The sequence below is a fragment of the Kwoniella dejecticola genome, chromosome 1 (assembly GCF_000512565.2).
Source record: "Kwoniella dejecticola CBS 10117 chromosome 1, complete sequence".
Lineage (NCBI taxonomy): Eukaryota > Fungi > Basidiomycota > Tremellomycetes > Tremellales > Cryptococcaceae > Kwoniella > Kwoniella dejecticola.
In genome coordinates, this window is record NC_089301.1 from 140,095 (window position 1) to 164,276 (window position 24,182).

Here is a 24,182-nt window from a genome sequence, read left to right on the forward strand (position 1 = left end):
GTACTCTGTTTTATGTGTATTTAAAATCAATCTCGACCTCGTTTTGAACAACAATGCATCCGAAGGTATTCCACAAACTCCAACAAGCTACATTCGAATCCTCAACGAATCAGACTATCCCCAAGTATCACCTGCGTCGCTTCTCAAAAGTATTAAAGCATGACAATGCCGGAATCAAGCAGCATGCATCACTGATGATCCGCCGTCCGGCTTAGCTTATTGAGGCGCATCAGGGGAGTCCTCGATAGGAAGGGTGTGTACGATCCCATCGCCACCAAGGGCCATAGCTACGTCAACCCCGATGTTCTGGAATTCGGCAGTGGGGTATTGGTAGATCTACGTCGAATTGCGTTAGTCATCAGCAAAGGGTTGGGCGCTGCATGAAAATCGGAATGAGAAGGAGAATGTTGGAGTGATTGGTACTAACGCAAGATACATCGGCTTTTCCTAACAGCAGCACATTCGCATTCGCATTCAGTCAGCCAGGGACAGTGTCTTCGAGTATGATGAAGTAGATCTGATTTTCAAAACACAAATCGAGGATAGTGATAATATAGGATAATACTCACTGCCTTTCCAAGCATCATCGTCGAAGCTTTCTTGGAAATCTTCAAAGACGAAAATCGGTCTATCGGTGATTTCGCTTTCTCCGTAATACTTAGGACAAAGCTCGAGGAACCTATCATCATGCAATCATCATTCAGCTCTTGTAACGAGTCACCCGTGAGGTTAGGTGATTAAGATGAGGGTTGAGAGAAAGAAAGAGCAAGAGAGAAAGAAAGAAAGAAGAGGAGACGACCGACTCTTGTTTGAATTGCTCGGTAGTAACATTTTCAGGTCGAATCACCTCTACTGGCGCGGGTGAGTCTCTCTTAATCTGGAATGGGGAGGCTGAGGCTCCAATAGCCAAGGAGGCGAAGAGGGCGGTGTAGATCTTGGTAGAAAACATCGTGTGTAGTGGGCGAAGTTGGGAGGAAGCGTTATGGTTTGAAATGGTATCGTGTATACGTTGTTGTCGGGAATCGATGAGTTTGGATGAAAGATGGGGGTAAACAAGACTGGACTTTATACCTTTCTCATCTCTACAATCCTGGTGTAGGTTGAAAGTATGAGCGGCATACGTCTTCATCTGGGCGGGGCAAAATATCGAAGTAGCATGAGGTTACCCATCGAAAGGACTTGCGGCCAACAGGACGCATGGGCTGAACGTCTTGGCGGTCAATCGAGATGAGCTAAAGGAAGGTGTAGATGGTGATTATGGAGCCTAAGATAGCCTGTGTGCGAAAAGTCAGCCACTCAAAGGAGGCCTAGATGGTGTAGGAACCCCTTTTTGTGCACTTTTCGAGCAGAAGTGGGGTAAAGGCATTAACATTAGCCTCCGACAGGTCGATGACGCTCCACCAACGAGCAGGATTCCTCTTTGCGCGTGGACAGGATCCCTCTACCGGCGCATTGGAGGCAGGGAGCTCTGCGAGCCAGATCACCTGTAATGTGGAACTAGATGTGGTTGTTTGCTGTTGAGAACACAGGGTGGTTCAATAATAATCATATGTGGTATATGAACGTTGAATGATGACGCTAGTGTCCAAGTAGCGCCAAAGGACGTCCAGAAAGCTTACGCATACGTGTTCACATCTCCTCACATCGGGGCTCATATATACATATACATACACACGTCACATATCTCATTTCTCATACATCTGTGGATACGTCTGAACCTCATGATATATCATTGACACCCACCACATCCCCGGCATACAGTACCGGAAGGAATGGCTTTGACTGAGAAGGATCAGATACCCTCATTCGCGATAGCTCCGCCGAGGGATTGGACAATCTCGAAAGCAACGTTCTTCTCGCCGCCTCGGGTCTTGTAAAGCTAAGAGAAGGACGTGAGTTAGCGCGTACCGCGTACACAGGGTTGTTGAGGGTGTACGTACACAATTGACGGTAGCGAGGTCTACGGTCATCGAGTAATCGTTGTCAGCATACTGGGGCATCTGGTAATTGGTCGCTCTTCAGGGAGTTGATGCTCACACTCCGGCGAATTACCATCTGTCCCACCTCGTACGAAAGACGTGGAGTCGTAGTACCATCCATCGGATGCTGTTGGGGGTGGAATCCAGATTGGACAGAGCTTTTCAAAACTACCAGATCGTCGTATCAAGTCAGAGTTGAGGACAAAGGAAGAACATCTGATTCTCGCCGGATGAAGAGGTGATACAGTATCCGTTGCGAAGGCCAGACGCAGACTCACTTGACTTGGAACTGGTCCATCGTCTCGCAATCTGGTTTAGCGACCAAGATGGGATTAGAGTAATTATCCTCCTGAGCTTTGGTAAGGGCGAGTAAGGAGATCAGGGAGAGTAGGGCTGTGAAGGTGGATCGCATATTGGCTGCTGCGTAGACTGAGTTTGCGGTTGAGTGTATGATTATGGGAAGTAGATATGGATACTTGAATGATAGGTGAACGCCCAGAGCTGCGACGGTAATTCTGGTATATATATGGCTTGTGCGCTACAAAGCACTTCGTCCTGCTCCTGTACGATTTGCGTGAGCGATGAAAGCGCCAAGACCATCAAAGGCACAGCTTACTGAATACACACGCTAGAACATCCTTTGGGCTTAGTGCGGAGTAATCTTACGCTTGAGCTAGTAGGCAAAATCTGATGGACAGCTGTGTGTAGATCTCGGCTTTCCGCTATCGGACGCACGGTCAACCGGCACAAGCACTGTAAGCGATCATTCTGACCATCATGAGGATGATCATTTGCATGTTGTACAGTACTGCATTTGTGCTCAGGCCCTTGACTACGCCCCTGCTTCTGACTAGCAGAGCTGTCTTCTCCATCAAATAGGTCGGGGCCGAAAATCTGGCCAGGTGGCACTAATAGATTATACTATTGGGATCGTGTATGTTGAAGCAATGTCTAAGTTCATACGTACCCACGATGAGATCCGGTCAGCGAGGACAGACAACCTGCGTACAGTGTATCACACCGTTCTTCATACATGCGTCTCCGCGCCAAGAGAAGGACGATGCATCATCTTTGTCTTTTGCAGGAGCATCGCTTCTTCGAATTTGTAAATAATCAAGTCTCACATCACATCACTTCGCCATCAAAACATTCAATCTTCTGAGAACCTCTATCTGCTCCCTCGAAACTCAGTAACACTCTTCATGATTCGGAATGACACATACATACAGTATCATACTGTCTTCGAGAGATCAGAGAACGACAGCGTACCCACCCAAGGACTCGGCGATAGCTGCGCCTGCGTTGATGGTATTTCCAAGAGTGACGTACAGCTGCGTGGGGTGGTTGAGGAACGAAGATCAGTCGTACGATCAGATCAGGTTTGCTCGGTTCAGAAGGAGTATCCCTCGTGTGGATAAATTACACAGGTACTCACGCAGTTGACCCTTGCGAGCCCTGATCGAATGAGATTAATTGCGCCACGGCAATAACGTCAGCGCGAGTGTTTTGGTGTACTGTACTGCGGATCGAGCACAAAGTGGCGCATGAAAGAGGGCAGAAGTGAACTGCGCGGACTTGTGGATGTGTTGGAGAATCACTGTCTTATACGCACAATCATCAGAGCTCCCATCCTTGTCTCCCTTCTTGAACGTAGTCGAAGAATAATAATACCCGTCTGAGACTGTCGGAGGGGGGATCCAAATTGGACAGAGTTTCTTGAAGCTGGACCAAGATTGTTTGGAATGGGGTTGTCAATAGGTAAGTCAAAGTCAAGTGGGTTGGAAAGTACATTGACCCCGGATACAGGAAGTGTTTTATGAAATGAGGGAACAGGACAAGACAGGATGGGACAGGTCATCGAAGGACAGGATATGACAGGACAGGACAGAGTGACGCTCAACTTACTTCTCCTCGAATTGATCCATTGTTTGACACCATGGTCTAAACACCAGAATATCGGGGGCGGCGTTAGTGTGTCGTTCTGGAAGAATTGAGGCGTTTACGACGACTACGAGAAGGGCAGAAACGAGAGCGAGAGACAGTTGGAAGTATTGCATCGTGACAATGTGACGAATTGTTTGGTAAGTTGTAAGTTGATGTTTGTGAATTCAGGGGATAAAGGCAATCAGAGTATGGCTGTCAGGAGCTACAAGACAAGACAGAAAGGGGGAGACATCGAAGAGGTATCCATTCCATATATATATGTGTGCGTGTGTACTCACCTATGGTTTACTTTGACCGTACGAGGCAGAGATATAAATTCAGAATCGAAAGAGTGATTTCGGTCAGTCGGCGAGATCATCGAAGGGCAGCATGAAGCATGAGAAGTAGTGTGCTTGGCATGCCGAAGATCAGTATCATGATGACGGTGAAGATGAAGATGATGATGATTTCGGTCATTTGACCTATGACTGACTGGGTAGAGGAATGTAAGCGATCAGCGATCACCAGTCGGGACTCATTGAGCAGTATTGAGAACACAGATGATCCTTCAATCCTTGATCGTTGGTCTTGGCTTTGTCGTGGACGTAGGCATAGGGAATGATCTGAGGTCTACCAGATTGAACAGGATCAGTCATAGTCCCCTCGCCCAGATACTGTCATTGAATTGATTGGCGATTCAGCTAACAGAGCAAGAAGATCTTCCATCTAAGCAACACCTTGAATTGATTTACCACTCTATCTCAACTTTCCGTCTGTGAAAGGCATCAATCAAGATTCGAGGACGCTTACATGCATGGAAGGTAAAGAACATACGAGCCAATCTAATCCGCATCATCTACTATATTCTACTACTGTATTCTACAAGCCATTCATCATTTACCCATTAACCTCTTTATGCAAGGTGCAAGGCGCAAACGCCATAACTCCTGTTTGCAGTTTCTTGAACGTCTTAAAGCTTCGAGCCCGCACCAGCAGAACTCTTATTCCTTTCCAAAACACCTTTGATCTCCTCCGCAGCATCGCACAAGGCCTGTCCGAATTTTTCCGCATCGTTATTCTTAGTTGTGATGCACCATGTGATCTTGTTATCTAATATCGAGTATGAGAGACCGTATCCATCAGGGACCACTGTGGCGCAAGTCATGTTTCCTCGATCAGCAGCTTGTCTCTTATACGTACGCGAGTTATGCGTGTACATCACGGCTGACGGGATGGTGGAGTCAAAAGGGAGACGAAAGAAAGACGCACCTTCACCATACCCCCATCCATCGAGGAACTTGCTACTCAGCTGACTAGTACTCAGTTCCCAATGTCCACTTCGCAACCCATCGGAATCAGTGAACACCTCCGGCACAGTCTCTCCCTCATCAGTCTTGACCAGCTTTTTGAGTCCGAACATGTGCCTATCCACACCTTGACCTTGAGAAGCCCAGACGCTATACTGAATATGCCTTTCAACCGCTTTCCTAAGCTTCTGCTCCCTTTCTGCGTCGGTAGCTGAAGTGGAGATCATCGATCCGGTGAATGCCTTGGACTCGTTCGAGGCTGATCGAATGACCTCAGTACGGCCAAGCAAGTATTTTCGGGTCTGGCATGATTCGTACGTGATTCCGGGTCGACCGAATAAACGAGTGAAAGCAAGCTGCTTGATCATTTGAACCCATCCGTCGGGAGAGATTTTATGCGTCTTGATTAATTCTTTTCCATATCCTTCGAAGTTGATCATCTACAAAACGGGATCGCAAGGTTTCAGTCCTTTCTCTCCTGTTTCCCTCCGCAGATCACGCTGGACATGACTGAATACTCACCTTCAAATCCTGCAAGCTCATCTCTTTACCGAACCCTTCCTTCGACTTTGCTATGACGCTCTTCAGCTGCTCATCCAGCTCAAATCCCAATTCCTGCGGAGCTGGCATAGGCGTTTTGGCCTTCTCATTCTCAGGTAATTCCAACGGTATCTTGCCGGCTTGTAAGGACCCAAGCATGAATTCATTCAGACGCAGCGTGGGTGTACCATCCAGCATCGAGTCTAAAGCCCAATCATCAGTCTTGCTTCATTTCCTGGAGTTTCCCGCTGCTTTTTGTTCGGAAGGTGCTGAAGTGTAAGCAGACAAGACACTCACGTTCACCGTTGAAACCTGTTTCTCCATTCGAATCAACGATGATCTGGTGTTTGTCGAACCACCTATTCCAGCCTTTCCCCTTGGGCGTCCTGTCGACCCCACCAGCCCATAATGACCACGCTCTTGCATCTTCCGTTGACGGCGCTGGTCCGTCGTCGAGACAGACCAGGAGGATCGCAGAATCTATTGCATCGATGGAGGCTTTGTTCGTGGGAGAGTTAGATATCAGACGATCTCGCGTCTATCGACAAATGATCGGGTCAGCGCATGGCCTCAGAAATGGGCAGCATGTTATATTTCCGTCGAAGCTTGCTATATTACCGGGTTCGCCCAATAGAGGAGAATAGCCCCTAGAAAGAGCAAAGCTCACCTCCGTCCATAAATCCCTGTTATCGACCGTTAAGATTCCCACTCCGCTTCCTTCTCCCTTCTGATCGGCCACTTGTTTGATTTCTTGGAACGCTTTGACGAGCTCAGATTTACTTCTTCCCTGAGTCTCGACTTTGAAATACCTATTATTCCTGAGAACTACGATGTGATGATTCTGAGAACCGTGATTGGTAGGTACATCCGAGGATTTTGTTGGAGTTCTCACAGCGTTGAACCTGAGACACAGATTTGCTATAAGCTGTCTGTCCTGAAGTCATCCAGAGGATTAACCAGCTTACAGATATTGATAAGAGTTCATACATAATGCCCCGCCTTTGACTTTTTCAGGTTCCAGCATTTCACTACACGGACACGAGACAACATATCACGGACGCATCAGCTTCTATACTTTAACACGATACAACAGTGCGAAGAAGAAAGCTGACTTACCTATCAACAAGCTTTTTGAACTCGACAGTAGCTCTGACGAGCTCGGCAGCCCTCTCTTCTTGAGACTGACCATTTCCTAAACCCCTCTTGTGGATGTAGAAATACGATACGTCCGGGATAATCCGACCCCGATATCCCATATAGGCCACTTCATTCCACCATTCACTCAACCACGAGTCTTTCTGCGCAGCTCGGTCCTCCAGTCGCTTCTGGAGGACTTTCGAGAAATCATCGTTCAAGAATTGCTTGACGAGCTTTTCGTTTCGAGCATAAGCATCTTTCGAAAGTAACGGCTGAAGGGTTTCGAGGTATTTGTGGAACGTGGAATTAAGTGTAGGAATGGGTAAATGCAGTAGTTCGCTCTGAGAGGCGTATAAGGGTCTCGAAGGGGATTTGGAGTCGGGTTGGGATTGAAGGGAGGATGAGAAGGTGAGAGATCGTTTGGGAGTAGGAGTGGGCATTCTCGATGGCTACGCACGGTGATCGTCAGTGGATTGTATACTGCAGGAAAGCAATTATGCTCGAGATAATATGATTGGAGTAGCCTGTTACTCACCCTGTTACCCGGTGATACAGCTGTAAACCGAGATATACGTGAGACCGATGATGAAGCGCGAAGTAGCATTGGTATATTTCGTTTCGTGAGCAGAGTCAGTTGGAGTCTGAATGACGTTCTATGATCTATCTCGTATCGGTATCAAATGCAGTATGTAGACGGCGAGGGTTCTTCTTCAGATATGTAGGAGGGACATGATGCTTGCCCCAATGACTGTTGATTGATGCCTTTTATATATGTATTTTGATGGATGGATCAACATGCAACATGCTTTTTTACAGTAGCTTGTCATGCCGGCCTCCTATTCCAGCGGTGCGTGTTATTACTCTTTACCCTTACACCCGGTTGAAAAACCATTTTCTTATAACCGGTCCATCACCGATCAAAACCGTCGCGTGGCAAAGTCCATTCCTCCGGATTCGCGTTAAGCGACAAGAATTGCTGCGCTGCGTGAAAGTTATACTGATCCGCTGCACCGAAATTGCGGATTGGGATGGATGGGATATCTTCGATCAAATCAATATCAATAAACTTGCTGAATATGGAGTTCTCGTACTTTCAAATATCGTGTCTGTGCATTGGATGGATGGGTCTTTGAGCGACTGAAGTATCTGTTGCTACCAAGACTTTGGAATGGCATTAGCTGTTGCAGTGATAGATTGGTTGTTCAGAGTAGATCCGCTTCATGTATGCTCAAGATCTCCTTCTTGGCCTCTTATAGATCAGCGTCTCCTTGCTTTCTGTCAGCAGCCGATTGCTACTCACTTCGCTATAATTGCAGGAGCTAACGACAACTATGCGGGAAGCTCTTATAACATGACGACGTCCGCACGATGGGCACATGCCATGCCCTTGCCGCACTTACGGTCCCGCTAGAACAGCATTGGAATATTCGATCGTATCAAATTTCTCGTAAATTTTAGGTAAAAAGTAGCACGTTTTTATCAGAATTTTGCGGGGTATGAGTGCATGAGCGTATGAGTGTACGAGATTAAGGTTATTTACGGGGTTGATTTATTTTCGATATGTCGTACACAGCCTCCACCTAACAAGAAACAAGAAACAAGGATAATTTCAACGGCAAGTTTCACATTCACACCAAGCCTTTTTCTCATTCTTAGCATTCTGTATAGGTAGGGTCCTCTGGTACGAGTGTACGAATGTTGCGAATGAGAATGAAGGACGATATCATGTCATGTATTGGATAATGAATGATATTCGATCGACTGGTATCTCCATTCATTGCATTGTTATACGGGAATCAGGTTGAAAATCAGTCACTGAACGCTCTTTTTATAGTGATTAGTAACAGCGATTAACAACGCACGGGCCATCGACCACGCATACACCACACACACGCACACACCACGATAGTCAAAGGGTCATGGAAGAGAAAGGAGTGCAATCAACGAAACAACACGACACAGCATAGCAATCTTATACTCATTCTCTCATTCATTTTTTCATTGTGAGTTATAGATATCTACCTAGTTACTCGATCGAAAACATCGATCTCCATGCCGTTCACGTTACTCACTACTGCTTACTGAACAGTGTACCATCACCATCGAGTCAACTGCATTTCCTGATTTTTCACGACGCACTGACGACTTACCCCCTCACGATCAAGTTTAACGACACACACTTCCCTTTCTTCACTTGAACAAGCGAACAAGCAGACGAACATTCTCAGCCCATACACTACTCATTGAGGTTGTCCAATCTGAATCAGACCTGCACACTCAGCCAATCATCTCGATCTCACCGCCATGTCACATCGGCCCAACTCATCGGGCGACTACATGGGCTCGCCGCCCAACCATCGATACTCCCATTTAGAGGAAAACCGATCTTCACCCGCTCAATACGATGTAGCAGACGAGAGAAACGCACAATCACAACCCCTTCGTCAGGGTATATCTCCCCTGCATTCACCGTCAGCTTACCCAGATCAATTCCAACATCATCAAAATCCCCCTTACCCACCTCATAACCAGTCTTACCCCGATCATAATCAATATCACAACCAGAACCAACCATACCCTCCTCCGTCCGGACCAGGACATAATGTAGGCTACGAAGACTCTCCCGATCCCAACGCTTCCACCGTCTGGTCAGCGTACGATAAAGTCGATCCAGATCACTATGACGGTGTAGAATTCAAATCGAAGTTGTACGATGCAGAAGCAGAGACTGAAGGGGATGGGATGATTGTAAGGGAGAAGAAAGGAACTAAGAAAGTGCATGCTACGGAAGTGATAGCGACTACCCGAGCTCGACGATGGTGGATCCGTATAACTTGGTCGCTTACTTGGTGGGTCCCAAGCTTCCTGTTGATCAAGATTGGAGGATTGAAAAGGCAAGATGTGAGAATGGCATGGAGAGAGAAATTGGCGATTTTCATGATGATCATCTTATCCTGCTGTATCGTGTTATTTTACATCATCTTCTTTGGGAGGCTGCTTTGTCCGGATAGCGATAAAGCTTGGAACACGAGTGAATTGGCGACTCATCAAGGAGAGGACGATTACATGGCTGCGATAGCTGGGAAAGTATATGATGTGAGTGACCAATCTACGAGGGGCAAGAAGGATCCGCTGATGGTAGTTTACCGATACTAGTTTACGAAATTTTACAAAGGACAACACTCCGATTTCCAAGGTTACACAACTTCGGCAGACGTGATGCTCCAATTCGCAGGACAGGATCTCACAAATTATTTCCCTATGCCGATGACTGTCGCTTGTCCTGGGCTAGTCACCAACGAAGACCTTTCCTTGCTGAAATCCAACTTCACCCCCATTGTAGCCTACGCTGTACACACGAGCGGTAAACAACAGACTATCACGGGCACCAAACTCGACGCAGACGACTGGTACACCAACCGATTGACGCCGGATCTCAAGCAATATTATAAGGGTAGTTATGTATTTGATAAAGGGACTATCGAGAACGGCGCAAATAGCGACTCGAAGTGAGCTTATCACTTCCATCGATCGCAATTTGGGATAAGCTGGATGCTGACTGACGCCGATGAAAGGCAATGGGCGATATATAACAAGAAGCTATATGATCTATCGGATTACCTATACACTGTTCAATACTACTCCGGATCAAGTGGAACCGATTTTCCTAACTACAGTTTCATCAACGACGGTATTTCAGGCCTTTTCCAATCGTCTTCGGGGCAAGATATAACCAAAGCTATGAATGAGGTCTTGGCCAAGATGTCAAGCGAAGATGTGGCGAATAATCTCAAATGCCTCGATAATGCTTTCTACGTTGGAGAACTCGATTTCAGGAAGGAGCCCAAATGCCTGGTGCAGAATTATCTCTTGCTGGCTTTCAGTATCATCATCATGGCTACCATTGGTGCGAAGTGTGAGTGGCATCCGGATCCATGCATTTCCTTCCTTCTGATCCCCTGAGACAGTATACAGGACGATCAGCTGATGACCATAAAAATGTGCAACAGTCTTGGCTGCCTTACAGCTGGGATCAAAGAGACAGCCTGAGTTACTCGATAAATTCGTTATTTGCCAAGTGCCTTGTTATACGGAAGGGGAAGAATCGTTAAAGAAGACCATCGACTCGCTAGCAGCGTTGAAATATGATGATAAGAGGAAATTGATCTTTATCATCTGTGATGGAAATATCATTGGATCGGGCAACAATCGACCAACACCTCGAATCGTATTGGATCTACTCGGTGTCGACCCCAAGCTGGACCCAGAGCCCTTGCTATTCAAGTCGATAGGAGAAGGTTCTAAGCAGCTGAATTATGGAAAGGTATACAGTGGATTATACGAGTTTGAAGGTCACGTCGTGCCGTGAGTCTACAAGCTTACTGCTGATGCGTTAAGTAACGACAGACACATGAGTGATGCTGATTCCATACCTTGCGCCTGTATAGCTATGTCGTGGTAGTCAAAGTCGGGAAACCATCTGAAACCTCGAAGCCCGGTAACAGGGGTAAACGAGACTCGCAAGTGCTCTTGATGCAATATCTCAATCGGGTCCACTTCGAAGCTCCCATGTCACCATTGGAATTGGAGATATACCATCAAATGAGGAACGTGATCGGTATCGATCCTGCTTTCTACGAATACATCTTCCAGGTTGACGCCGATACAGTGAGTCTGCTTTTGCTCCATGCCTGGTCATCTCAAGCTAATTCGAGTAACGCAGACTGTCACGCCTGACTCGCTAAATCGGCTTATCTCATGTACCTCGGACGATCAGAAGATCATAGGTATCTGTGGGGAAACCAAAGTAGCCAACGAGAAGGAATCTTTAACGACTATGATCCAGGTCAGCTGCCATTCTGGTGACTTTCGAAACGCAGTATAGCTGATCTCCTTTTTAGGTATACGAGTATTATATTTCTCATCACTTGACTAAAGCCTTCGAATCCCTCTTCGGATCCGTCACTTGTCTACCAGGTTGTTTCTCGGTCTACCGGATCCGAACAGCAGATAAAGGTCGACCAGTCATAATCTCTTCTATTGTCATCGACGAATACGCTGAACCAAATGTCGATACTCTACACAAGAAAAACCTGTTCTCATTGGGTGAAGATCGATATCTCACGACGTTGATGATGAAGCATTTCCCGACTTTCAAGATGAAGTTCACGCCCGATGCAGTAGCTCATACGGTAGCGCCCTCAAGGTGGAATGTCTTGCTTTCTCAAAGACGACGATGGATCAATTCGACTATACATAATTTGGCGGAGCTACTATTCTTGCCGGAGATGTGTGGGTTCTGTTTGTTCGGTATGAGGTGGATCGTGTTCTTGGATCTCTTGGGTACTATTGTGGGTTCAGCTGAGTTTCTCATACTCATTGAAATAAGCTGATGATCACTTCACGTAGATCTTGCCAGCTACATGTGTCTACGTGAGTTGACTTGTGGACATATCGGTGTACCGGTGTTCACGGACTGATGAGATGTGCACCATTTAGCTTGTCTATCTGATAGTTGTGGTATCGACTCATAAAGCGGCGGTCCCTGTGATATCGTTGGCTATGATTGGGGCAGTATATGGTCTGCAGGTACGCTAACATCGGTTGATCGTTATGAAGCAAGCTGACTTCGTTCTTAGGCGCTCATCTTCATAATCAAGCGGGAATTCATGTTGGTAGGATGGATGGTAGTCTATATTCTGGCGTGAGTAGCTGGAGTTGCAGGATGTTCTGGCAAGATGTCCGACAGCTGACTGTCAAGGGATGGTTATAGTTTCCCCATTTACTCTGTCTTCCTCCCGCTATACTCGTTTTGGTCGATGGATGACTTCAGTTGGGGTAACACTCGGTGAGCTAGAGATCCCGGGCCGCTTTTTGTCCGGATATAGCTGACACAGTTGTGGTATCCAGTAAGGTGGTCGGCGAGGGTAATCAGAAGACAGTGGTGTATGAGGATGATGAACCTTTCAACGAGGGTATGATCCCATACCGGACCTTCAAGGGCACGTATCAGCTCTCCTGCGAGTACTCATCTCGGTGCCAAGCTGATGGACCCTTCTGCAGAATACGAAGCCAATGCGTGGGAGACCGCCTCTCTTCATTCCGAGAAGTCAAGAGTCACATCCCACACATCGGTGTCTCGCAACCTTCATCCATACCCAATCTCGAATCGAGCACCGTCATTCCATTCATCTACATCAGAATTACCACCCGGAGCGGACTATTGGCGAGACTCATCACCACTTGGCCCTCAGCATTCTTCTCGGAATTTACGTCATGCCGAATCGAACCCTTCCTTACGTGCTGGATTTACCCCTAGAGATAGAGTCCAAAGTATGGCGGGCATGTCGATGTGGGGTAATGGATCGAATGTCAACTTCGATCAATCTGGAATGCAGAATCCGATGAACCCGACGTACACTGGAGGGAGCTTTATGGATAATGGATCGATGAGAGGAAGCTTTTACCCTCCTCAAATGGGGATGATGAATCCGATGATGGGTCCAGGAATGGGTTCAGGAATGGGAATGATGTCACCTATGCAAGGACACATGTCGCCACTTCATACTGGTTCACAACATGGTGGACACATGAACATGGGAATGGGAATGGGAATGGGAATGATGGGTATGGGAGCACCTCGAAATACGATAATGTCGAATCTCGGCGGCGGCGGCGGAGGAAGTGGTTATCCTCAACAACAACAATCGAGAATGTCCTCGTATTCACTAGCTACGACTGCTAATCCCTTAGGTCCGTCAGGAGAAAGCGGAAGAGATCCGTTAGCTGGTTTGAATGTCGATGAGCGCTCCGAGGTGGAAGATCAGGATGTGTTGGACAAGTTGAAAGCTTGGTTATCTAAGCAGGATCTGATGAATGTGTGAGTGCCCAAATTACCCGACATTTGCCATGTCACACACAGTATCGGGAATTCTACTTCGATGATCTGACGAAATGTTATCGGATGTCGGATAGGACCAAACGACAAACGAGAGAAACAGTCTATACCCTCTTCCCGAATGCTAATTTACAAACTCGGGCGGGTTGGTTGAATGAGAATATAGATAAGATCCTTAGTGAATCGTGATCTATCATCCACTCAACCATATTCAATCGCTGGCTGTTATTTGGATCATAGGATACATCCATGTAGTATACCGGTGTCTAGCATTCTTGTTTCTTCACATGCTCACGAATAAGCTATCATGGACAATAACGATAATGCATTTTGAGGGGATTCGTTTTTGACGAACATTGGAATTGTACTGTCACAAACACATACACTTTCAATGGTCAGATTCGGCGTCGACTCGGATGTACAGTACGATCCGTGTTACATCACATGGGCAGAGGAAGGATTACGAGTATCCTGCCTAGCTGGAAGGAGCAACCGGCAGAGGTAGAGAAGCATCTACTTTGTTGAGGGGGATATCGAGCGGTGGGTGCGAATCGGAACGTGTGTAAATTGCACAGCTACAATGATGATTGCAATCGCCTGTGAACAACGGACAAGTATCATATCAGCTCCGCGATCTGAAACGTGTTGCGATCTTTGTGGCGGGTAATTTTGATCCTCTTTTGTCTGTCCTTTGTCGTTAGACCCCTGCCCTCTGCCCTTTGTCCTTGTCCTGTGTGCTTTGTCCGTGTGCTAAATGGGACTATGATTTGGTGCAATTTAGAGTTTGATGACGATCATTCATCAGGGGATTCATCTCTTTGAAGTACAGTATTTCCTTTGATGGTCGCTTGTGATGCGATGATATGATACAGTGACGATCATATGTCACATCGCACAATAGGAAGACAGAGCGGCTGAGTTAATGCCGAGTAAGGTATAAAAGGGGTTGAACCTGGCATGCATTCGATCTGTATTCCCCACCAACAAACAAGATTATTGCACTTATATACAGTACAGTATTTCCCAAGAGCCATATTAACTATCTATCTCAACGAGACCAGACCAGACTAGACTAGACTAAATTGAACGGAAGTTGATCACATTCGTGATTTATTACAGTAATTGATAAACCACACTTTACAATACAATGTTCAATAAGCTCACTCTATCTTCCCTCACCCTGCTCTTCCCGGCGGAATGGGCATGGTCAATGCTTCGAGCGATAGGATCGCAATTACCAAGCCGGATTGTATTGCCGATATCCACGTCTACGCCACTGCGTGAGTCCCTTTAAGTCATCAATGATTTGTGGGCGATGGTATTATACTCGTACTGTACTGTATAGAATCCTTGCTGATTGATGGAAGATGTCGGGCTTTACTTTGGGGGGTTACGCACTGCGTGGTAATATTTACATACATGTAGCTTCGAAGCTGTTTGCGACCATTTCAAAGATGGGAATCAAGATGGATTGGAGCTCTTGACTAGCTCTACAAGAATCAATGGGGGTGAGTTCAGTGTTTGGATGTTTTCGACTTCGATTTCGACTTCGACTCTGACTTCAAATCGATTGTTTTTCCTCCTCCTCCTCCTCCTGGGTGGACATCGACACATCGGAAAACTCTTGTACTGTAATGCTGATTGTTTTCTTGTCGTCACTGACCCTTATCTTATCGTGCAGATTCCATCGAGGCTACTTGCGTAAGTACAGGTCCTATATATACCCTTGACTCGAAGTCTCAGATCTTACGGCTGATCATCTGATCTGTTCATTCATTCATGCTTCGCTGTGACGTGATTGCAGAGCTACAAAGATACCAAGAACAACGACCAGAAAGTTCTCTTCACGACTGAAGTAGCACAAGCCTTGGGAGGGGATAAGAAGTGATTGCATGACTATAGCTTGTTAGCTTAATCGCCTAGTCGCTTAAACACCACTGAACAGGCTGAGAATGGACGGATCGAGTACTATGACAGCAGTGGAGTGCATTGGTCATGCTGAATGGGTGATGATGTACCTCGTAGATTGTAGTAGCTGACGTACGTTCGATGCACGACATGCATGTATGCCTGTGTAAGCTAAACATATACGACGATGGGATACCTTGTCACAACGGATCTGGGCGGCTGCATATCCTGCGCGAAGTGGATGTGATCGGAGTTACCGAATTTATAAATGGGATCGTGGTGAGAGGGTTCGTACTGGATGTCTAGCAGAACTTTGGAAGCCAGCCAGCCAGCGAGATACGTGATCTTGTTAGCAAGACAAGGACAAGGAAAATGCAAGGCAAAGGAAGGGAGGCCGAATGATATGTTGATGCATGGGTATACAATGATGTTGGTGTTGGTAGTGAGCGGTACAATGTAATGATGCGCATTCTCTCTTCTTGCCGTTCTGCTTGTCGATCTTTTGCGCCGTGTATGATGAATCTCATCGTCTGATCTTGCCCAATAGGTGGTTGATCTGTTGGTTGAGGAGAAAAATAGGATAATTAGTCATTGCATCTTTGCAATTTAAACTTTCCCATCCAGCTCATCCGCGTATGATGAGGAGCAAAGTTCCCCTTCTTCCCTCTTCCCCCTTGTTCCGCTGACGATCTTTTCAAGAAGAGGCATGAAGGAGAACACTCACCGAGCTCTTCCCCTTTCCTCCGGCCACATGTCTATTACTCATACAAGCCTGTAGAGCTTTGGCGGACTCCGCACATGTCGTCGTATGTCGAAGATCGCCGGTAGTTGCAAAACATGCTAAGAGGGTGGTGAGTTCCGGTGCGCAAGGTACGACGATTTGGTCTGAAGATATAAGATCAAGTTGAGGTCCAAGTACAGGTGTGGGTCAAGGCATGAAGTCGTTGTCAAAAGATAGATGGCGTCGGGCGTCAGTGCGCAGATAAGAGGAAGGAATGAGAAGAAGGCCGATGATAGTAGTGAGTGGACGGGCCATATTGCGATTGAAATGAGAGAGGAAGCTGTTGTTAGCCATTGACTTTGAGTGATAGCAAGGGAAGTGTAGGAAGGAGGTATCTACCTTTCCTTGGTCGAACCTTGAATCTGAAATTTCCTGAAGGCATCTTGACACTATCCACTACTTGATCACCGGCGTGACGATTTCCGAGCCCAAAGAGACGATGATGACCTTGCTTTTGAATGTGTAAATGCGTAAGATGTGATGAAGATTGACGGATTTGATCGAAGATGGGAAAAAGTCAAAATACCAAGATGAATTTATTTTGGTACTCCACTTTACATCCTGCTATTCACTCGATGGGCAAACCTTTCAAAGTCAGCGTCAATGCGACGTCTGATTTTTCTATGTATACATGTGTAGAAAACGATAGACACGATTCTTCCAGTCATGATGCGATTCATCTAGACGATGGGCGACTTCATTCGCGAGTGGAATGGGGCATGCTCAACTCAACACGATCTTAGCATGATTCTTCACACTTCCGACAGCATGCCTTCGCCGTATGGATCACAAGATACCATGCTATGCTACAAAGAAGATAGAATCTGCATGCATGCTTGACATGGAGGTACCGAAGCATGTCAGGCGTAGATGAAGGACTTACAGAGCTGTCATGGGCTCTCGCGCGCAACGTGTATTGGCGATTGATGGGTGATATTTACATTGAATATGATGAGCTGACGTGAGATGCGATGAGAGGGCGTTGATTGATATTCTACATGGTAAAGTGGTTCACTGAGTTCCCATGATGGTTTGATCTTTCTTTCATTCCTCATTTGGACTCGGATCCGCCTCAACTCTCTTCACATCTTCAACTCTACCCTTTCCATCATCCTCTTGTGTTTGACCTGGACCCCCTCCTCTCCCCGCTCTCCTCTTCATCTCTTACTGACAGAACAGAAGCGCACGCAGCAGCATTCAAACCCCCCTTTCTCATTCTGTCATCCCATGTCTACATAGAGAACACAATCAATCTTATTATTGTTTGTCGTTACATCATATGTTCATTCACATTCCTCTCTTCTCGCTTCCCCTCCCCCTCACTGAAATCAAACTTCTTCCTTAGGATTCATGACAGTATATGCGATGTCGACACCGTCCCCGTCAGATCCACCTGAGCCGACACCCTCGCATCATAGCCCCTCAGCACATTCAACTTCTTCGACTACTTCCTCCGGAACAGTCGCTCCAGACAAGCATGAGGACACAGCAACAACATCCAGCGGAACAATCTTATCACAGGGACCTCCTGCTTTGTCACGCATATACCATGATTCAGCTTCACCTTCTGAACAAGCAACAAATAGACAAGCAGCTCAAACAGAGATGGTGGTAGCAGATCATCTTGGTACTTCAGCAGCCGATCAAGCTCAACAATCATCAAGTCCCTCTAGTATCTTACACGCCGGACGCCAGATCGATCATCATCCCGAAGACGATACGGAGAATCAACCTCTCACATCTGAAGGGCTCACCCCTCGACATATTCCTCATAATTATGTCACGCCACTGCCCATGGCAAGACCTCTGACTCCACCGGATTCTCCTCTTCAAAGTATCTGGGATGGTCCACCAGTGTGGGCACTCCCTCGACCTTTTCTGCTAAGTCTCAATCCGTTAGCTGCGCGCCAAGCGGGTCGCGCTGGGCAAGCGACCACAAGAGAACGAGGTCCTGTCAATCAAGATGCTACCGTCGACGACCACGTTCTTCGAGACATCACTCAACAAATTATCAACCGAGGTAATCGAAGTCGAACCGATACCATGCCAATACTCCTTGTTGACCAGGCTGGCTTCCCCACTGAATTCCTACCACCGCGTATACCCAGAACGCCCAGACGACCCTTGGCTCATGGGCCTCGTCACCAACCTCTCATGATGGACCTGCATGATCAAGTCATCTTCGAACCTGAAGCTCCTCCCTCTCTTGAAAGAAACCTAGCGACTCTCGGAGGAGCTCTTCATCGTGCACCACTCCAAGTACCGGTGCGACCTCCCTCACGATATGAGACAAGATTTCCAATACCACCACCGAGAGAGATTGAAATGCTTCGAACCGAGACTGAAGGTCTACTACCGCAAGAGGTCGTCGATAGGCCTCAAGTAGGAAATTACGGTCCACAAACAGGTACAATCCGTCAACGAGCCTCTTCTGATCCGCCAGAATTCCCATCCTCCAATCTGGTCAGTCGTATACTCGCCCAGCAGATCCCATCGCCGGTCCGGCGCCCTTCCCGACCGTCAGTCATTCCCAACGGGGGTTATCCTTATCCGTCCATCCAGCTGTTGAACCAGCCAGTCCATACTCAGACGATACCTGACGCACCACAATACTACCCCACTCCAATGAACAATCCACAAACTATGTACGCACCGACAAATAACTGGTCATCCATGACTCAAGGCTTAGGGCTCAACTCTGGACCCCCTACGGCTGCATTGTATGACGCCTTCCCTGCCTTCCCGGCAAATGGAAACAGCGAACCGGCTCAATACATCCCGCCGAACAACGTTCCCGCTCAAGGATTGTTTGCAGATATCGTACAGACTGCATCCAATCCAGCGCTGCTATCAGGATCGGCTTTCGATCCATTTCGAACCCCGTTCACACCTCAAATCCCATTCCCTCTGGGTGGTCCTTCGCTGAACAATCCACATCAGGTTCCTGGGACCGATCAGACCCCGCTTCCTTCAGCAGGGTCTGCTTTTGTGGAGATGTTTCCTGCGGACCCGGATCCTGTCTATGACTATGTCGTGAGAGGTATTCACCCACATCATCCGGAAGGAGCTGTCCCAAACTTGGGAAATTTACCCACCGTCGAACAATCACATCTCTATCCTTTTATCGGCAACGGTCAACAGGAAAGCGAGCATGATAGGGTCAACGGCACAGATGGAACGAGAGCTTCTGGAGGTAATCACCTCAACCTCCGAGGCGGCTCGAGTATCGGTTCTATGTTCGGAATGATGGGCGATATACTCAGTCGTAAGTCTCGAACACCTCGACAAGAAACCATATCACCTGTCTAATTCTGGTCTACACTTTGGGTGCAACGCTGACTGCGAATCTCCAGTCGAACATACCGAGCGGACTGAGGCTATTCAAAGTCCTCCTGGGGCGAAGTATCCCGTGGTCGGTCGCAACCGCGCAGGACGACGGGGTGGTGACATAGATGCCCAACCTACCGAATCACTTACGCCTGTAAACGCTCGGGCTAAACAAGATCTAACAACCCCTGATCGTTCTGGGAATGGTGCGGTGCTGGCCAAGCAATCTGATAACGATATAAACGAAGGCTCGACAACAAGCTCTTCAACTGGGCGTGAGTGCACTCAAAAACGTTCCACGACGAAAGATGCTGATGTGAATCATCTCTAGCTGGCTCGGATAACGCAGGCCACGACTCCGAGGATGATGGAGCTCAATCACCCAAATTTGCATCGAGGAGAAAAGATACCTCATCTCATGCAGGTACACACAACACTCCCTCACCTACTGCCACATACCCCGAGGACAGCTTCAACCCACCGACACCTGTCATGAATCCCGTCACAGAGCCGCCAAACGCGACAGCTGCTGCTCCTGCATCGAGGTCGCAAGACCCGACAGCCCCAGACAGATCACATAGCCGGACCCACGGACGTCTTTCTGAGATATCTGTCCGACCTAAATGGTACAAGCGCATCTTCGCCTCGGTCAAGATTGCTACGCGAAAAGCCTTGAAACGTAAACCTCAATCGCCATCAAAAGTCGAAACGCCCATTTCGCGTAGTGTCCTAAACACAGAGGATCAGTCCGCCGCTGCCGTGCGTAAAGTGAACACTGGTACAGAGACGCTTCGTCATACCTCCCAAGGACAGCCGAGGGTCTCATCCCCATATGCTTCTCCTTCGACACCGCCCAATAGCTCTCAACAAGGTAGGAAGACAGCTCAACCTCCTGCTGCAATTGGCAGAACGACGCCTACGAGAAGGTTTGACGCAAAAAGCGAATCACCTCCCTCACCCAAGAGCAAGAGTAAGCAGCGCTCCGATCAAGCTTACCCTCCTCACGAAGAAATTGCCCAAGGACGATCCATCGCTCCTGCTACTTGCATGAACGAGTCGCCAGGTTATCATCTAGATCCTGGGACGAAAGAGTCTTCAGGCACGTCTCTCACACAACTTCGACAAGCCATCGAGCAAGGTCCCAAAGAGCTGGCTATATCCCCCATGATTGATCCAGGACCTTTCTCGCTTCCCGAGCCAGTCTCGACTTCAAGTGCACGATCAGCTCCCAGGGGAGACACAGTGGCGCCAACACCAGATACTCAGACCGAATCCGTAAAAAGGGTAAAATTCTCTCAGCCACTTGCGAAGCAGGAAGCAACCGGATGCTGGCCATTAAAACGATCATTCTTCGCTTCTCACTCTACGAAGAAGAGAGTTGCAATCCGAGATCCCAATCATAGTCCAGCTGCTCAATATTTTGACCTCTCTATGCTACTGGATGGTCTCTGCCCTTGTTTGGGTGTCAAGGCAAATTGGGATGATAACGGGAAACGACGTGAGCAACGGACCGGATCATCGATCCGAGTGCGAAGATTTGGGAACGATGATCCACGGCAATCTGGTTCAAGCGGAATCAGTGGAGAAGAGACAAATATAGGCACGTCAACCGCGAGCTCCTCCAGAATCGATGAGACTACACTGGTCACGACCGGTGAATCCAAGCTTCACACCACGCACGCTGTACCATCATCACGACCATCCAGCTCGGTCACTCCCTCACCATCCGATCTAAATAACCCGGTATCTGCCTCTTCACGATATTTGAACACTACTGCGGGTATTTCCACGACGGAGACTGCCTCCAAGAGCCCTCGTATTCCACCCCCTTCCTTCGAGTCACCTTTGGCCAGTACTCAAGCCATCGACAAAGGGGAATCAGGGGCCTCAATCAACGCTTCGGCGGTTAGCGAGAGACAGCTTACTCCACCTTCCGCCTCAGGCTCAGGAAGTTTTGATCCATCACCCGCTCAGTCCGGAGTCAGCGGCAAAACGTTCGGGAAGGACGCTGAAACGCCTGGCACATACTCGAACCCCCCTGTATCAGGGGAAAATATTATACCACCGGTCCCGCCTTTACCCGATGCTGGAAGATCGGATGAAGAGCTACCAGTCAGCCGATTGAGAGGCGGGAGTGCGAGAGATCCTGACCTGGTGGCTCGTCTGCGCCGAGGACAAGAATCAAAGCCTTTCACAGTGAATATCGGGTTTCAGCAAGGAAGTTCTTACTCGCCGCCAACCGGCCAGGTAAGTGATCGAATCTCGCAAGACACGCATATAAGCCCTACAAGCCCTACCTTGTCCGAGCAGACAGGCATGCATGTTCGACGGAAATCACGAAGTGCAGTGGAATTACGGAGCTCGACAACTCAGCGTACGGCGGACGATGGAGTTGAAGCGGCAACCAGAGGTGAAGAGCAGTCGCTCCGTACCAGTACTCGTCATGAAACTGCACCTTCGCCCCTTAGGATCCGTCCATCACTGTGTGAGTACCACTATCGACTTCAAACGTACAAAAGGATGTAGCTGATATCTGCGTTCCCCATCTAGATATGGATCACCGTCCACCATCACCCGTCAGGTCGTCTGAACCGCCCAGATCACCGAGTCCGACTGGCTCGGCTCTGTATTCAGGCAGCACATCGCCTCCTCCCTTGCTCACGAGTAGCCAGCTCACCAATCCTCCATTCATTCCAGAAGCGTTCGCCTTCGATCTTGCCTCTTATCAGATACATGGAATGCCTCCGTCTGACTCCCTGTCGCATATCAGCGAAGAGCGCTCTTCGACAGATACCCATCGACGAGCATCCGACGCCAGCGCTTCTCCGTTAAGCCAAATTATCACTCACATGAGCTCCCTTGGTCAAGCCGCAGAAGAAACCGACAACGTCCAAGTGGGTCAACTTCAGCCTATCACGTCTTTACAGCCGTTAGGTCAGGTCATCGAGGGATACGGTGCGATGCTGAAACCGATCAGTGGAAATACGTTTGGACAAGCAAGTCCTCTCCTTGGTCTGGAATCGTCTAGGGTACCAAGTGGACTTGGAACGAGATTTAGCGGATACACTTTTGGACAAGGTAGTCCTGCTTCCACTTCGCAAGCCTTTACACCTGAGATTGGAACCCATCCCACGTTACAGGAGATACTGAATGAAGATGAGGACAATCCGCCTAGTCCAATCTCGAAAGACTCTCACCATGTCGCAAATGTAGAAGAACAAGCTCAAGAGATCCTTTTATCGGATCAACCTAGACCATCGGGAGAATTAGATACTCGACCTCTTTCAGAATACATTCCTCCCGCTAGACCTGATGCAATCCAAGCATCACGACCCGGAGCCGCGACTGCCACAGCCACTACCACCCCCACCGCCAATACATCTGTTTCTGCCCTTTCTGGAATCACCAATTACATTCCGCCTGATGGGACCGAGGAAGGCTTCACGAACGTCGATAGATTTTCGGAAGCTAGGCGTATAGGCACAAGCATACATACTGGGACAGGTACGACGACACCCAGTCGAGTGGAAGTCGAACAACAAGAAGCCGGGCCTCAAGAATCAGGGTTTGAAGGTCAAAGTCATGGTCAAAGCGACGCGCAAAATTCGATTGCGCCACGGCAGCAAGATACAGAGGTGGCAAGTTCACCTGAACAAGGTGGTAGATTGGGACTCGGAGTTGCTGATCCAAGAAACGGAGCTAGTGACCGAACAATCTCGCCATTTGGTAATCAGCCGGTACATGAGCATCTGCCTAAGCCTTTCGAGCCGAGAAAGAGGTTCTTAGGTAGAGTTTGGGATAGAGTGAAGAGGCCTTTCAGGAAGTAATTGAAAGGTCGAAGTGGTGTCTGAGGGTCAATATGGTATGGCATAGTTCGTGTGCTGTTCACGACAACGTCCTTGATCTGTGCAAGGAATGAAACTGTGTCTTGTAGATGTAGATCCGCTTAAGATCTGCGACTCTAATTGTAAATTTTGTTGACTATCTGATTGTCGCAGTATTTTGTAACAGCTGTTGTTCTTCTTTACGTTGGCATTGTCGATGATCGAAATATGTATTTTGGTATCATGTCCACCTCTTGGCAATTGGATCTCGCGCACAGCACAAGCATACAGCATTTCAAAAAGAGTAGGGGTTTATTGCTGCTCGTCTGCCATCATCCAACAAGTCCCCACATCCGGTCAGTACGAGTTATGTTGCCGTTGTGGACAGAGACAGATATGCATGCAACATGGGACGATTGGTAACGATGCAAATGATGCGGACGATGCGATCTTAGTACGAATAATGTGAGTGAGAAGTCTTTCTAATTACAGATAGAGAAGGACTGAAATGGAATACCAGGAACAGATGTGAATTGTCAGCGAGTCATGCCCGCTGCT

The 24,182-nt window shown here is 47.8% G+C and overlaps 7 protein-coding genes across 7 annotated transcripts; 3 read left to right on the forward strand and 4 right to left on the reverse strand.

The window, feature by feature from the left end:
- Positions 1-216: 216 nt before the first annotated feature.
- On the reverse strand, positions 217-949 carry I303_100057 (uncharacterized protein; the record flags this gene model as incomplete). The annotated part of the gene is made up of 4 exons (XM_018403434.1): positions 217-336; positions 428-447; positions 570-679; positions 804-949. The coding sequence occupies 4 exons, from the start codon at positions 947-949 to the stop codon at positions 217-219; spliced, it is 396 nt and encodes a 131-aa protein (XP_018266088.1).
- An 843-nt stretch (positions 950-1,792) lies between these two features.
- Positions 1,793-2,391, reverse strand: I303_100058 (uncharacterized protein; the record flags this gene model as incomplete). Its single annotated transcript, XM_018403435.1, has 4 exons — positions 1,793-1,879; positions 1,941-1,960; positions 2,038-2,147; positions 2,258-2,391. 4 exons carry the CDS (start codon positions 2,389-2,391, stop codon positions 1,793-1,795), a joined length of 351 nt encoding a protein of 116 aa, XP_018266089.1.
- An 838-nt stretch (positions 2,392-3,229) lies between these two features.
- On the reverse strand, positions 3,230-4,036 carry I303_100059 (uncharacterized protein; the record flags this gene model as incomplete). The annotated part of the gene is made up of 4 exons (XM_018403436.1): positions 3,230-3,310; positions 3,415-3,434; positions 3,592-3,701; positions 3,885-4,036. The coding sequence occupies 4 exons, from the start codon at positions 4,034-4,036 to the stop codon at positions 3,230-3,232; spliced, it is 363 nt and encodes a 120-aa protein (XP_018266090.1).
- An 836-nt stretch (positions 4,037-4,872) lies between these two features.
- I303_100060 (uncharacterized protein) lies at positions 4,873-7,326 on the reverse strand (the record flags this gene model as incomplete). Its single annotated transcript, XM_018403437.1, has 7 exons — positions 4,873-5,051; positions 5,172-5,649; positions 5,732-5,952; positions 6,047-6,287; positions 6,417-6,651; positions 6,715-6,777; positions 6,866-7,326. 7 exons carry the CDS (start codon positions 7,324-7,326, stop codon positions 4,873-4,875), a joined length of 1,878 nt encoding a protein of 625 aa, XP_018266091.1.
- Positions 7,327-9,190: 1,864 nt separating this feature from the next.
- On the forward strand, positions 9,191-13,973 carry I303_100061 (uncharacterized protein; the record flags this gene model as incomplete). The annotated part of the gene is made up of 14 exons (XM_065968043.1): positions 9,191-9,982; positions 10,043-10,395; positions 10,462-10,802; positions 10,897-11,251; positions 11,335-11,554; positions 11,610-11,732; positions 11,788-12,237; positions 12,296-12,319; positions 12,386-12,475; positions 12,526-12,590; positions 12,660-12,734; positions 12,797-12,888; positions 12,950-13,766; positions 13,862-13,973. The coding sequence occupies 14 exons, from the start codon at positions 9,191-9,193 to the stop codon at positions 13,971-13,973; spliced, it is 3,909 nt and encodes a 1,302-aa protein (XP_065824115.1).
- Positions 13,974-14,981: 1,008 nt separating this feature from the next.
- On the forward strand, positions 14,982-15,672 carry I303_100062 (uncharacterized protein; the record flags this gene model as incomplete). The annotated part of the gene is made up of 4 exons (XM_018403439.1): positions 14,982-15,064; positions 15,210-15,292; positions 15,466-15,485; positions 15,589-15,672. The coding sequence occupies 4 exons, from the start codon at positions 14,982-14,984 to the stop codon at positions 15,670-15,672; spliced, it is 270 nt and encodes an 89-aa protein (XP_018266093.1).
- A 2,166-nt stretch (positions 15,673-17,838) lies between these two features.
- Positions 17,839-23,627, forward strand: I303_100063 (uncharacterized protein; the record flags this gene model as incomplete). The annotated part of the gene is made up of 5 exons (XM_018403440.1): positions 17,839-19,738; positions 19,827-20,075; positions 20,132-22,047; positions 22,111-22,285; positions 22,351-23,627. 5 exons carry the CDS (start codon positions 17,839-17,841, stop codon positions 23,625-23,627), a joined length of 5,517 nt encoding a protein of 1,838 aa, XP_018266094.1.
- Between the last annotated feature and the right edge of the window lie 555 nt (positions 23,628-24,182).